The sequence below is a fragment of the Poecilia reticulata genome, linkage group LG13 (genome assembly GCF_000633615.1).
Source record: "Poecilia reticulata strain Guanapo linkage group LG13, Guppy_female_1.0+MT, whole genome shotgun sequence".
NCBI lineage: Eukaryota > Metazoa > Chordata > Actinopteri > Cyprinodontiformes > Poeciliidae > Poecilia > Poecilia reticulata.
This window is the reverse complement of record NC_024343.1, coordinates 29,938,787-29,951,780: the sequence shown is the minus strand read 5'-3', so window position 1 is coordinate 29,951,780 and position 12,994 is coordinate 29,938,787. Positions and strand designations below refer to the sequence as shown.

Below are 12,994 nucleotides of genomic sequence, written 5' to 3'. Positions count from 1 at the left end.
CGGTAGGGTAGTGTTTCTCAATCTCCTTTGTTTTAACTGAACTCGTCTCTGAACGAAGAAGAACCTGCTGGTTGACTGCAACGCTCTGACAGGGGATGGCATGTTGACAAGATCAGCCAGAAACGTCCTTCCTCCATCCCTTCCTCTTGTCCTTTTTGTGTCCTTCCCTCCTACCTACTTTGTGTTTCCTTCCTTCTTTATGTCCTTCCCTCCTACTTAATCTGTGTGCTTAATTCCTTTCATTACATCCTTCCTTCCTGTTGGTCCTTCCCTATTACCTCCCTTGTGTCCTTCCCTCTTCTTCTTTACATTGTATCTTTCTTTCCTATTTTATGTCCTTCTCTCTTCTTCCTTTGTGTAATTTCCTTCTACCTACATATTGTGCTTCTTTCCTTCCTTTATGTCCTTCCTTCCTTCTTTGTGTCCTTACCTCCTTGGAGAAAGTTCTTCCTCCTGTCTTTTTTTTTCTAGCCATATTATATTCAAAGCTAAATGTAAAGGAGAGAAAACTTTGGAAAATTGTACCTGGAAGTATTTTACTTTATTTTATTTTTTTACTTTAATGGAAAGTGAATCAGAGCCTTGATGGTCTGGATTCTAAATAGCTGGAACTCTTTCAATTAGCGCACAATGAGTCTCTGTGTTTCATAACCAAAATAGAAACAAACATTCACAACATTTTTTTTCTTGCAAGCTATAAGAAACTATTTTTCCCCTTTCAGCCAGCTGGCAAGCGGTGCAAGGCAAAACTGGGTTATTCTTCTATTCAATCAGCTGGAGAAATCTTGAGGGACTTCCACACACAGCTGTATTTGACACTGCAATGTTTTGTACCCTTACAACGAACACTTCCTCTTGTCAGTAGAGCCCAGAACATGCGGCGCACTCCACTGCTGCCAACTGCTAGCCAAAAAACACTTAAGCTGCCGGTCGATTGATTGACCTGAAACGGTAGAGAGGTGCATAAACACACTTCTACTGTTTGAGTTATGTGTGCTTTTTTTTTTTTAGTCCGTAAAAACGAATACGCCAAAAGGATATACATCGGCTCAATGAAGATCCAGAACCAGGCGTTTGACAACGCCTATGAGAACTCGGATACACCCGAGTTCAAGGCCTTGGCTGAAAAGGTGCAGCAGCAGGTAAGACTGCCGGGTTCGCTGACCCAATACATGAACACATTTTTCTATTTTTATTGTTTGAAAGTGAATAGGCAGCAGAGTAAAAGGGATCAAGTGTTAAATTACTTGGACTCTTGATATTATCAAGAACAAAGGGAATAATGAGGAAATGCCAAATAACTGTTTTGATGTGGTGCATGATATTTATTTTGTAGAGAAGCTAACTTTTTTTATGTAGCTTGAATTGAATACATTTGAGACTGTGTGGAAAGGATGTTTGAATTATAATAAATCATTAAGGTTGTATTTTGAATGAAAATAATTATCTGGTTCTCAACCCTTCAAGGTTTTATGTTTATGTGGGGTTTTTTATGCTACCGTTTTTATTTATTTTTTTGCTTAATCAAAATGGGTTTTCTTTTCTGATTTCATTTAAAAAGAAAAAGAAGGATTACAAATTGGAAGTTGTAAGATGGCAACATGATGCCAAAATATCGAGTACTAGACATTGTATGTGTTAACTGTTTGTTCTATGAAGTGTAATATAATTTTTTTTAAAAGAAGAAATTTCATTTTTTAACCAAACTTTCCTTTGTGATTTTTAAAAAAATTATTTCACAACCTTTTTCAGCTGAAAACTATTTACTCCATCGATCCAAAGCTGAAGAAATACTACGTCAACTCGACAGTTAACGCATTCAGGTATAGAGTCCGTAGAGTCAAACCTCTGTTCCTGTTGACTTAATGTTGAGTATTTGCTTAACGTGGTTGTGATGTGTTTGTCTCCAGTGAGGGTGTTGTCGCTTACTACATGTCTGAGTTTAAAGTGCCTGTGGGGGAAGAAAAATCTGTTGACGGTGCCATAGCTGTTTTGAACCAGCAAGAAACGAGAGGATTTCCAATGAAGGGGAAATCAAGAAGCAACCTGGAGTTTACAGACATGAAGACCTCTGGTAATTGTCACTTACTCTGCATCTGGATTGACGTGGTGCATGAATCTTGATATGAACAAGTTAACAACCACAACTGTGTCCCGTTTTAATCTCATTCTGTCTGTTTTTGGTTTCTTTCACAGTTATAGATGCCAGAATGTCGCTAACAACATATAAGAGTAAGTACCGAAGTTACATATGTTTTTTGTTTTTTTTTATATATATATTTTTAGGAACTATTTTATAAGACATAATATTTTGATTAACTAAAAGTAAAGCATTTTACCCAGAGCTGCAGCTTCAAACAATAGTTTGATAGACTCAGTTCAATTTGTTACATTTTTAGCTGGTGCAGTTCTCTTTCACACTGCAGCGTCAAACAAACCGAAAACTTTGAAAAACCTTGTCCCCCCTGTAGCTTTTAGTTTTTACTTATTACTTGGAAAGATATAGAACCTACACATAAAGAGATTTAAATTTGGGGGAATACAGGAAGTGTAACGTTTTAAGTTGAAAGCAGTTATGTAATGATGGTAACACTGCAGCAAAGTAAGCTGCCACAGGAAGTTAGAAAAGAAACTGCTTTAAATTATCATGAACCATGTTTACACCAGACAACAGTATGACAAATAAATTTAAAAAACTGTTTTAATGATCATTTCATTTAGTTCAGCTACAAAACATTGTGAAAACCAGCTTAGTAAAAATGTAATTACTCCCTTTTAAATTGTGACAAACAAAAGTTTTAGAAAAGCATTTCACTAGGTGTGATTACTCCATGATGACCTGTAGAATCAAGAAATCATCGAAATAGAGCCTGGCTCACAACGTGAAGTAGACTAAAGATGCAGAAGCAAACCAACCTGAGACCGTGACACATGAAGATAATGATAGAGATGATATGAAATGTGTTTGGTGTAAAGCCACAGGGCAAAGATACTATTACAAACATGCTCAAAACTTTGTCAGTATTACGCTAATGTCGAAAGACTCAATTTCGCAATTGCAATGTTTCCATTAAATAAGACAGAATTAAAATCGCACTTAAGTTTCTTCGCTCTTTAAGTCATAAAAAATATGCCAGTCCATGATCCTCCCAGCCACTTTTTGACGACTTCTTCATGATTTGCATCATTGGCAACATCAGGTGGTCGATCATGTGACTCCTGTGATGTGAAAAAAAAGTCTTTCCATTGCAGTTTTGCGAAATAAACCAATCGACCAATTTTGATGAGGCGCGAAAAACCACCTCATCCTAGCGCCAAAACTTTTCATCAAAAAAGAGTCTTTGGGAAATGGCCGTGCTTCCATTAAGCAAATTTATTTTTCAAATGGCATATTAAATTCAACTAATGGTGAACATTCAGCTGGCAGAGGAAAATATTGCAAAACCTCTCGAGATCAAACTACAGTAAACAAATCTGGCTGACAAGGAAGAAGCAACGGCGACAGAAAAAAAACAACAACAAAGACTCGTTAAGATTTCACTCACTACTAATCAAAGGCAAGATTAGAACAAAGCATGTTCTGGTTAATGTGTGATTGTGACTTACTAAGTAAAATTTAATATATTGCATTTTATGTGTGTTTGTCAGATCAAGCAAAGTTTAAAATACACACAGAGCCCGACAGGAATGTTAAGATCGAGACCACAGGTTTCCCCGCCAAATCGTATGAACCGAACACCTTCACACAGTGGGAGCTGCGAGGTGACGAAGGAACCATCATCAAGCTCGAGTTTGACGCCATGTATCTGGAAGAAAACTGCTCTAATGACTTTGTGAAAATCTATGACTCCCTGGTGCCAATAGAGAACCGCGCTTTGGAAGAGTGAGTATATCTACCGTTTTTGGTGTACCTCAGGGCTCTGCACTGGGCCCTCTGGGTTTTAGTTTGCTGAATACTTCTTAGCAGAAGTAGTTAACATCATTGGCTGGTTATCCACTTTGTGCTTCACTTTCCATGTAGGTAAAACCGTTCATTTAGAGTCGATAGAGAGCCAGATGTTATGGCAGCATGGGGAAGACTGCCAGCAGTATTTGGGTAAAATAATGGATGCACAGCTTGTGCATTAAATTTATGAAATTTACTTTAATCTTAACATAAAATAGTACAATTTAAGACACACATGTATATGGAAAAGTATAAATACCACTATGTTCACCTGGACAAGTGACTGCACAGTAAAGGCGTCAACAGGAAGAGACTGAGCGCGCTGTAGTTCTTGAGCAAGTTTAGGTTATTCAGTGTTTGTTGCTGTAAGATGGGGCAGATTTTCTAGAAGAGTGTCATCTCTTCTGCCATCATCTATTGGAGTAGCAGCATCAGAGCTGAGGACTCAAAAAGGCTCAACAAGCTGATGGAGAAGCTGGTTCTGTTCTAGAGACAGCTGGGGAACCGCTGGAGGCGATGCTGCAAAGAAGGATTCCTTATAAATTCAACAAAAATTGCTCTTAGCACGCTCTCCAACAACAGGGCGTCTTCAGTCAGAGGCTTCTTCAGAAATTGGATATGCTATGTTATCTTTTATAATACAAGTTAAATTTATGCGGTGTTGACGAGGTATTTCTACCCTTTTTTCGTTGTCACTTCTCGTCTCTCCAGGTTCGTAGATGCCGGATGTAAAAGTGAAACTAAGACAACAGTCACTCTTCAAATTCACAATCCACCAGAATTTTATTCAATCAACCAAAAGCATAAAACCAGACAAACGTTTCAAAATCATCAGATACCAAAATCACAAAGAAAACATTAATCACCTTTAAAAAAAATATGAATACGTCTTCGGAGAGCACTGTGTGGACAGTCAGCGATCTGACTACAGGTTTTAGCTCAGAGATACTTTTATATCGTAGTACATCTAGGCGGTTCTTTGCTGTCATTCTGACGTTACCGTTCAGAGGTGGACTCTTCCAGCGTGCAGGCAGCACGTGATGATGGGCTACTGCTGCACACAGGAAACGTGATCGTTTTCTACCTAGATGTTATTTTGTGCTGAAACATTTCTACTCAAGGACGTGGGACCAGCTATCTGGCGCATTCCTCGAAGCCATTACTCCCTATCCCTCTAAACTGCTTCAGACCAGTTTCTGAGACGCACTTTGCTCTCCTCACCCCTCCTTACTACGTTAAACAGCACGTTTTGATACAAAAGATTAATACACATCACGTATGATATTTTTCAAACTTGCGTAGAACAACATAGTTTATTATTAGTACGTATATCATGCTTGAGCTTTTCTGATTTTTATTTACTGAAATGAATCTTGAAGTTTTATTTCTCCACTGAATATATGTGGCCTACACACCTCTAAGAATTTGATCTAATGTAAAACACCCTACTGATTAGCTAACCTGTTTCATTTATAGTTTAAAGTCAAACATCGTTAAAAAAAACTAGCACAATCAAACTAGCATCTCCACTGAGATTATAAATGTCAGATGCCACCAGCCTTGGAAAAACTAACACCTATTTAGGTTAAAATCAAAATTATTTGGGTAAAACCGAATCTTTTGCACTCCGGGGTTATGAATTGGTTGTTAAAACGCATGACTGTCTTCTACAGGTTGTGTGAACACTATTCACCCAGTGAACCTCTGACGTTTTATTCTTCTGGAAATGTCATGCTGGTTACAATGGCCACAAACGACAAATACAACTTCCCAGGATTTCGGGCATATGTTTCACAAGTGCCACCGGCAACTTTACGTAAGTGTTGACTCCTTTATTTTATTTACATATCCAGATTGCTGTGAAGAATTACTTTGACAAATGGCAAGATTGGTTTGGAATGTACTCTCATTCCCATAAGGAACAAAGTCATCCTTGGAAAAAAGCTTTAAGTTCTCAGATTTTGTCTATTAAAATTAGTTTTGATATTTAAAATTATTTATTTAACTGTCTACGTAGGTAAGACCTGCAGTACCAAACTAACGGGTCCAAAGGGGACCTTCTCTACTCCCAACTTTCCAAACTACTATCCTCCTAACATTAAGTGTGATTGGGAAATAGAGGTGAGTTTTCCTCATGGACACATTATTCAGTGATACTTGTATTTCTGTATGCTTACTTATCCGTTTTCTTGAAGGTGCCAAGCGATAAGGTGGTGAAAGTTACATTCAAAAAGCTCCTGTTGGCTGAGCCAGGGCAGGAAAACGGCAAGAACTGTGACAAAGACTACGTGATGATTGATAAAAACAAGAAGTAAGTTCAACAACGATGAGTTTGGGATTTTAAATTGATGTGAAATCAGGTTTGTAGAAAAAAGTAAATGGGTTTTTCATTGCTTACAAATCTAATTCTCAGACTGTGTGGAGACCACCAGGATGGGAATATATTTGAAATCGGCACAACCAACAAAATGACTTTGGAGTTTCTCTCCGATCACTCCTATGTGGACAGAGGCTTCCAAGCAGAGTACGAGGCCATTGACCCCGTAGATCGTAAGTAATGGAGCTAAGTTTAGGTTTACTTTCCTCCTAAAGGTCTGACTTTTATTTTTCACGCTCACTGTGTCGTCCACAGCTTGCCCTGGTAAGTTCCACTGCAGAAATGGTCTGTGTATCTCCCAAAACCTCACGTGTGACGGCTGGAACGACTGTGGAGACATGAGTGACGAGAAGAACTGCAGTACGTCATTTACTGACATTACATTTGAACTATTTGTTGCCGCCACGGTTTTATCAGTGAGTCAGTATAACAAACACCTGTTCTAAACATGTTCTCCTCCAGAGTGCAAAGGGGACTCACTCTTGACTTGTGGAAGTGGGCTCTGTAAGCCCTTGTTCTGGAAGTGTGACGGCGTGGATGACTGTGGAGATGGGACAGATGAGCGCGATTGTGGTAAGAGCCACTGGCACTGGAGATTTCTCTGGAAGGATTTAAGACCAGTTTTTTATGCATCCTCTTATTTTTAAAGGCGCATGTGAAACTGGATACATCACGTGCACGAATAAAAAATGTGTCTCTGAGAAGAAACAATGCGACGGAAAAGACGACTGTGGAGATAATTCAGATGAGCTCAACTGTAAAAAAAGTAAGATTAGTGGATTTTTTTTTTGTCACTTAAGTTGTTCCTGTCCAATAATGCAATGCTATAAACTTAAAGATTAATCTGTAAGAGGTCACATTCATTTTTCAATTGGCAAAAGTGGCGCTACGGTAAGCCGAATAATCAAATAAATATTTAAACAAGAACTAATGGGTAATAGAGATGCAAGGGCGACAGTCTGATTGTTATTCCTTCAATCAGGTTGAGTTAAATGGGAGAAGAGATCGGCAGTATTTTTGCAATTATTTAGGAAATGAAAGGAAGGTTGGGAAGGGGGCAGTGGTAGCGGTTGTTCTTGGGACCATAACCACCAGGATTGGGGTATTGAATGGAGTGACTGCGATTGTTTTCCTAATTGCCAATATAGCCTTGGCTTCTATTTGTTAACGGGCTAATTTGTCTCTACACCTAGTTGGAGCTCATAGACAGCTGTTTTTACAAAAGTTGGAAATGGCTGGCTTAGAAACTGAGCCAGGTTTCCTCCCACCTGACATGTTTGTTAATTCGCTCAAATCGATGACTTTTCCTGGAATTTACACCATGTGATTTTTACCACTATACCACAAATGGTGTTTCACCTTACACTAGAACAGACTTGAACACACACAACTCTATATGCTAACTAGTTTTTGGTACATGGTAGGCTACATGATGGTGGGGCCTTCTATTTGGGGTTTCTATGAGAAGACGCATACCTCCTAAATAATGCGATATTTGATTGCATCTTACCAGTCTTATTATGAAGTATATGAATGTCTGTGTCCTTGCCTTGTAAAAAGTGTTTGCTGCTATTCTGCAAATACATTGAGGGCTGCCAGTCCTGGATGGCTGCTTCCCATTCCCATAATTTACCTTCTCAAAATAGAATCAGAATTGAAAATATTTTGTTACAGAATCGTACAGATTCAAACGACGTCAAAACTTAATTATTACAGCAAAAGACTTGCTGCTTTAATTGCTACAAAAGGTGGGTCTATAAAGTTTAAACAGAGTGCTGAATATAAGTGGTGTACTTATAGGATCTTTAAACATAGACAGTGTTACAATTACCATTTTATTTTACAAATTTGCACAATTGTTTCATCAAATGGAACCCAATAAAATGCATTGAATTATGTAGTTGTAATGTTGGGAAATTGTGAAGAAGTTGGAGTATGAATACTTTAGCAAGGCATGTTGCTAATCTAGCAGAAAATGTTAAATACCCTGTTATTGTTGTTATCTGATTTAAAAGGTGGATTCAAAATTGTTTTCGTTTTCCCAGATTCTGAGGTACAATGCACAGAGTCTACATACAAATGCAAGAATGGCAAATGCATTGATAAGAAGAACCCAGTATGTGACGGATCGTCCGACTGTGAAGATGGATCTGATGAGGAGAACTGCGGTATGTTGCAATTTAAACATGTCTGAGATGAAACAGCTCCTGCTTATCTTCATCTTTTGAGTTGAGCCTTTCTAACCAAACCGGTTTTAACATAACAAGTTGCCACATGTATACCTGTTACCATCCGTTTGCTTTTCAGCCTGTGGAAGGAAAAAATTACGGTCGTCGACACGTATTGTGGGCGGAGAAGACGCCGCACAAGGGGAGTTTCCGTGGCAAGTCAGCCTTCACTTCCAGACTTACGGACATGTGTGCGGAGCGTCCATCATCAGTGAAAACTGGCTGGTCACTGCTGCCCACTGTGTGCAAAGTGACGCTAGCCATAGGTAAAGCAGTTTGATCAGTTTATGCCTTTTAAAATGCAACATACCGTGTTTCCCTGAAAGTAAGACAGTGTCTTACTTACTTTTTATCCCCAAAAGCCCCACTATGTCTTACTTTCGGGGTATGTCTTATATTGGAAAAAATTGTCAAATTTTTTGTTTTAACCATAAAATTAACATTTATTAACAACCTGAACAGTATTGTATTCACCACAAAACAGTTTTATAAAAGGAAGTGCAGGGGACGGCGCGGTGACGTATGGAGAGGGGGACGGTGCGGACGTGGGCAGGAGGCGGCGCGCAGCTAGATGAGAGGGAGGCGGCAATATCCCCGTGTTTCCTTTCGGGGTACGGCTTATATTAGCCGACCCCCCTGAACCCCCGATACGTCTTACAATCAGGGGTGTCTTACTATCGGAGAAACACAGTACTTCAGCCTATGAGCTTTATGATAAACATAGCAGTTAAAAGAAATGAGATGTAGTTCTGGGTGAAGAATGTTTTTTTTATTTTTTTGCCCGAATGCATTTGCGCTCTGATGCAAATGCAGCCCATTTACATCAGAGTGCAAATGGAAAATAGGTAGTATTTTCCAGTTACTTCAGTTGCTTAATTATTACATGAACTTCTATACTGTGTAAATATTCAAATGCCAGTTCTTACCTTTTGAAATTTTGGTAGCTTCATCAATTCATACCGTCCAGAAAAATATTTAGCATCTGCTTTTAAAGTAATTTTCTATTATTTATTCAAAGTCTGCCATACATAACGTAAGGTTTAATGGCTTCAGTAGATGACATGCACCATCAGAAGGTCTTTTATTAATTCTGGTTTGAATCTAATCTGTTGAATTTTAGAGCCAGCAGGACCAAAAAGATCAAAAATGGGGAAAGAGTTCAATATAAAAGTTAAATGAGAAACTTGAGGATTTAAATAGCCATTTTTTCCCCATCACTCATTAATGTCAACAATGCAAATATACTTGTACATCATGGTTTTGGTACAAAATGGTTGGTTTGTAGGTTAAAAATACCACTAATGTAAATACTAAAGTAGATCATGGCCAACAGTGGATTTGAAATTAATGCACAAATTGACATGGAGCCTCGCCAAATATTCAGTTGTTTTCAACTGAATATATGAATATTCATATACTCCGTCTGATCTAATAGCATAACTTTTAACTTTCTGTATACAGATGTATCTATTCTTTTCCCATTGAATCTGATCAGGAATTAATCTGCTTCCCTGTTTGATCTCAGATTCGGAGAGCCTGCGAAATGGGAGGTTTACCTCGGTCTTCATGACCAACGGAAGATTGAGTCGTTTGTTGTAAAAAGGAAGCTGAAGCAGATCATATCTAACCCTAACTACAACCCTAACACCTTTAACAACGACATCGCCCTGATGGAGCTGGACAGCCCCATCAAATTCTCAGATTACATTCAGCCCATCTGCTTACCAAACAACGACTACAAGGTTCCAGTCGGCGAAACTGTGTTCATCACAGGGTTTGGAGCAACGAGAGAGGGAGGTGAGTGTGCAGGAATACATTTAAGTGTGACCTCAAACAATTCCCCGTACTCACTAGAATATGTTAAATGAAATGATTGAACTTTAAGGGCGTCAGATTATATATCAGCAAAAGCTGAAAAACATTTTAGGCTTTTTCTGATTGATAAAATGTAGGATTAATATATTCTTTTAGGCAATTGGGTTTTAACGTTTGTGTTTTACATGTTTGAGGTTATAGTCTGCATATATTTATAAGACATTTTAGTGTTTAGATTATTCCAGTGCAAATGATCAGTGACATGGTTTTATGATTCTATTGATTGTTTTTTATTATTCAGGAACTGCTGCGAAGGTCCTCCAGAAAGCTGAAGTCCGAATCATAAACTATAGCGAGTGTAATAAATTAATGAGCTACCGTCTCACATCCAAGATGTTTTGTGCTGGAGTCCTGACAGGAGGAGTGGATGCTTGTCAGGTTAGGAGTTTATTTTTCCTTTAGACTTTCTTGGTCTACTTTTCATCTTGCTGTGTGTCCCTTTCTTTATGTTGCATCTTGAATTTTCCTTAATTTCTGTTTATGAAAGGCTTTTAAACAGTTCTACAAACTTCTCCATAATGCAGCCCACTTCTAGATATACTTGGGATAATTGTCCTGCTTGATTTATGAGGCAGCAATTGTCATTAAAAGTACAATTTAGTGGTACACATTTAGATGAAAACCTTGTAATGGGTTCCTTTAGCTATTTAAAATACTAAAAGCTCGTATGTAAAATATGTATAGCACACAGCTCAACATTTTAGAATTTAGCCAATAAGCAATTTTAGCTTCGACTCTAAATGTCAAACTGTGTTTTTTTTTTTACATTTGCTTTCAGTGTAGAATAATCTAGTTCAACCAAGAGGTGATCAAACGCCATCCTTCAAAATAGGCTGAAAGCGATATGAATCTAAAAAGCAAACGCTAACTTAAGTGTTATTAGCAACAAACGGTTAGCAATGTGGCTTCATGGTTGCCAGGCAACAGGATATACGTCGCAGTTTCGGCGGGAATAAAGGCTACTTACATGCGGTCTTCGTGGTCGATGACTGACCTCCAGAGCTACGATGACAGGTTAACCTCTTTACGCTGCAAAAGTAAACTGATCAATTTAGCATTTAGGCTTAGGAAGATCTGGTTTACACGGGGACCCAGAGTCAAAGTTTTTTTTATTTTTTAGGTGTCAGACCAGTTCCTGATCCCAACCCAACCCAGATCTCAATGCTGTAGGTTTTATCTGTGCCTCTGTCTTTATATAAGTACAGAGAGATGTCAGTCACAGATTGTCAGAGCTGCATGCAGTCTGTGTAAATGTCTAATGGGACCAAAGAACGGGCAGGGCCGTAAAGTGGGGTGGAGGGCAATGGCCCCCTGCCCCCCTCTGTTCCAGCGCCTATGTTCCCCATTAGCCACTACCATAACAACGGCTATTCTTCCTGGTGTCCATGTCATAAAAAAAGCCTTTAACAGTTGCGCACACTTAACATATTGCTAGAAACATTAATTCATAATGTACAATTGTAACACTTTATATAATAAAAATAATTAAGCTATATTAGAAACAATATATTAATTTAGAAATGCACGATTATGTATTGGTGATGTCATATTTTTGCTGTAGTTCTAAAAATCCAAAATGAATATTTCCCCTGCCTTGCTCTCCCTCTTTGTCTATCATGAATTAATAGGTTTTAGAACAACACTTTGAACAGAACAACCCAAGACTTTCAGCCTGTGAAATATGCAGAAATTGACTGGTTTTTGTTACTCTACCATTGCCTTTTTGTTGGATATAATAGTTTCATATCTGTGTTTCCTTCCTTCAGGGAGATTCTGGTGGACCTCTGAACATTCTGGAAGGTGATTATATGTTACTGGCAGGAGTGGTCAGTTGGGGCGACGGCTGCGCTCGTAGGAATAAACCAGGGATCTACACCACAGTCAGTGAATTTCGTGGCTGGATCAAGGAGAAGACTGGAGTCTAGTCTAGTTTAACCTTATCGAACGGATCATTACGGATATAAACTGCTGACTTGAAAAATGAATTCAATGAGACTCCAATCTGACAGACCATCCAGCGGATTCAGTGGACTTGACTTCTGGCTGTAGCGACATTGGAAGATGAACAACTTTTACAGCAAGTGCTTTGCCTATTAAACTTACTGTGATTGTTTTTTGTTGTTTTTTTTTTTACCAGGATGGTGATTGGTTAACTGTTTTAAATGTAAATAGATGTTTTATTTTTGTGTTTTTATTATTTGATGGAGTACAAATGTTATATGATGCATAGGACATAGTTTTAAGACACACTTGTTACACAAAATTGCATTCAAGAGCAAACTGAGTTGTGTAAATGAAAGCTATTTGACTTCTTTTGATCTTATCCTCTATATTTTATTTAAGCTCATTAGAAATTCCTTTAAAAATCTGTCATCACTTTTTCACGAATTCCCATCACTGACATTGTTTTATTTCCAGAGACACAGATTTTCATGTGTTTGGAAAAAGTTAAAGGTTAGTTAAAAAGTTGTTAGTTAAAAGTTAACAGTTCTTGCAGATTAGTCTAAAATTATTGTAAATGTGTATTTGATAGCAGATGCTTCTAATAAAATATTTTAAATTACCTTT

General features: G+C 38.2%; 1 protein-coding gene across 1 annotated transcript in view; it reads left to right on the top strand.

The window, feature by feature from the left end:
* The window catches only part of st14a (ST14 transmembrane serine protease matriptase a), a 19,932-nt gene extending 6,943 nt beyond the window's left edge, over nt 1–12,989 (top strand). Inside the window, exons 3-19 of the mRNA XM_008426464.2 lie at nt 1,012–1,142; nt 1,753–1,823; nt 1,911–2,074; nt 2,197–2,232; nt 3,649–3,883; nt 5,620–5,762; nt 5,964–6,067; nt 6,142–6,257; nt 6,360–6,496; nt 6,579–6,683; nt 6,786–6,896; nt 6,973–7,089; nt 8,369–8,491; nt 8,631–8,817; nt 10,077–10,348; nt 10,668–10,804; nt 12,193–12,989. Coding sequence (XP_008424686.1) covers nt 1,012–1,142; nt 1,753–1,823; nt 1,911–2,074; nt 2,197–2,232; nt 3,649–3,883; nt 5,620–5,762; nt 5,964–6,067; nt 6,142–6,257; nt 6,360–6,496; nt 6,579–6,683; nt 6,786–6,896; nt 6,973–7,089; nt 8,369–8,491; nt 8,631–8,817; nt 10,077–10,348; nt 10,668–10,804; nt 12,193–12,351 — 2,348 coding nt within the window. The 3' untranslated portion in view covers nt 12,352–12,989. The remainder of the gene's footprint in view (nt 1–1,011; nt 1,143–1,752; nt 1,824–1,910; nt 2,075–2,196; nt 2,233–3,648; nt 3,884–5,619; nt 5,763–5,963; nt 6,068–6,141; nt 6,258–6,359; nt 6,497–6,578; nt 6,684–6,785; nt 6,897–6,972; nt 7,090–8,368; nt 8,492–8,630; nt 8,818–10,076; nt 10,349–10,667; nt 10,805–12,192) is intronic.
* The last annotated feature ends 5 nt before the right edge of the window (nt 12,990–12,994 follow it).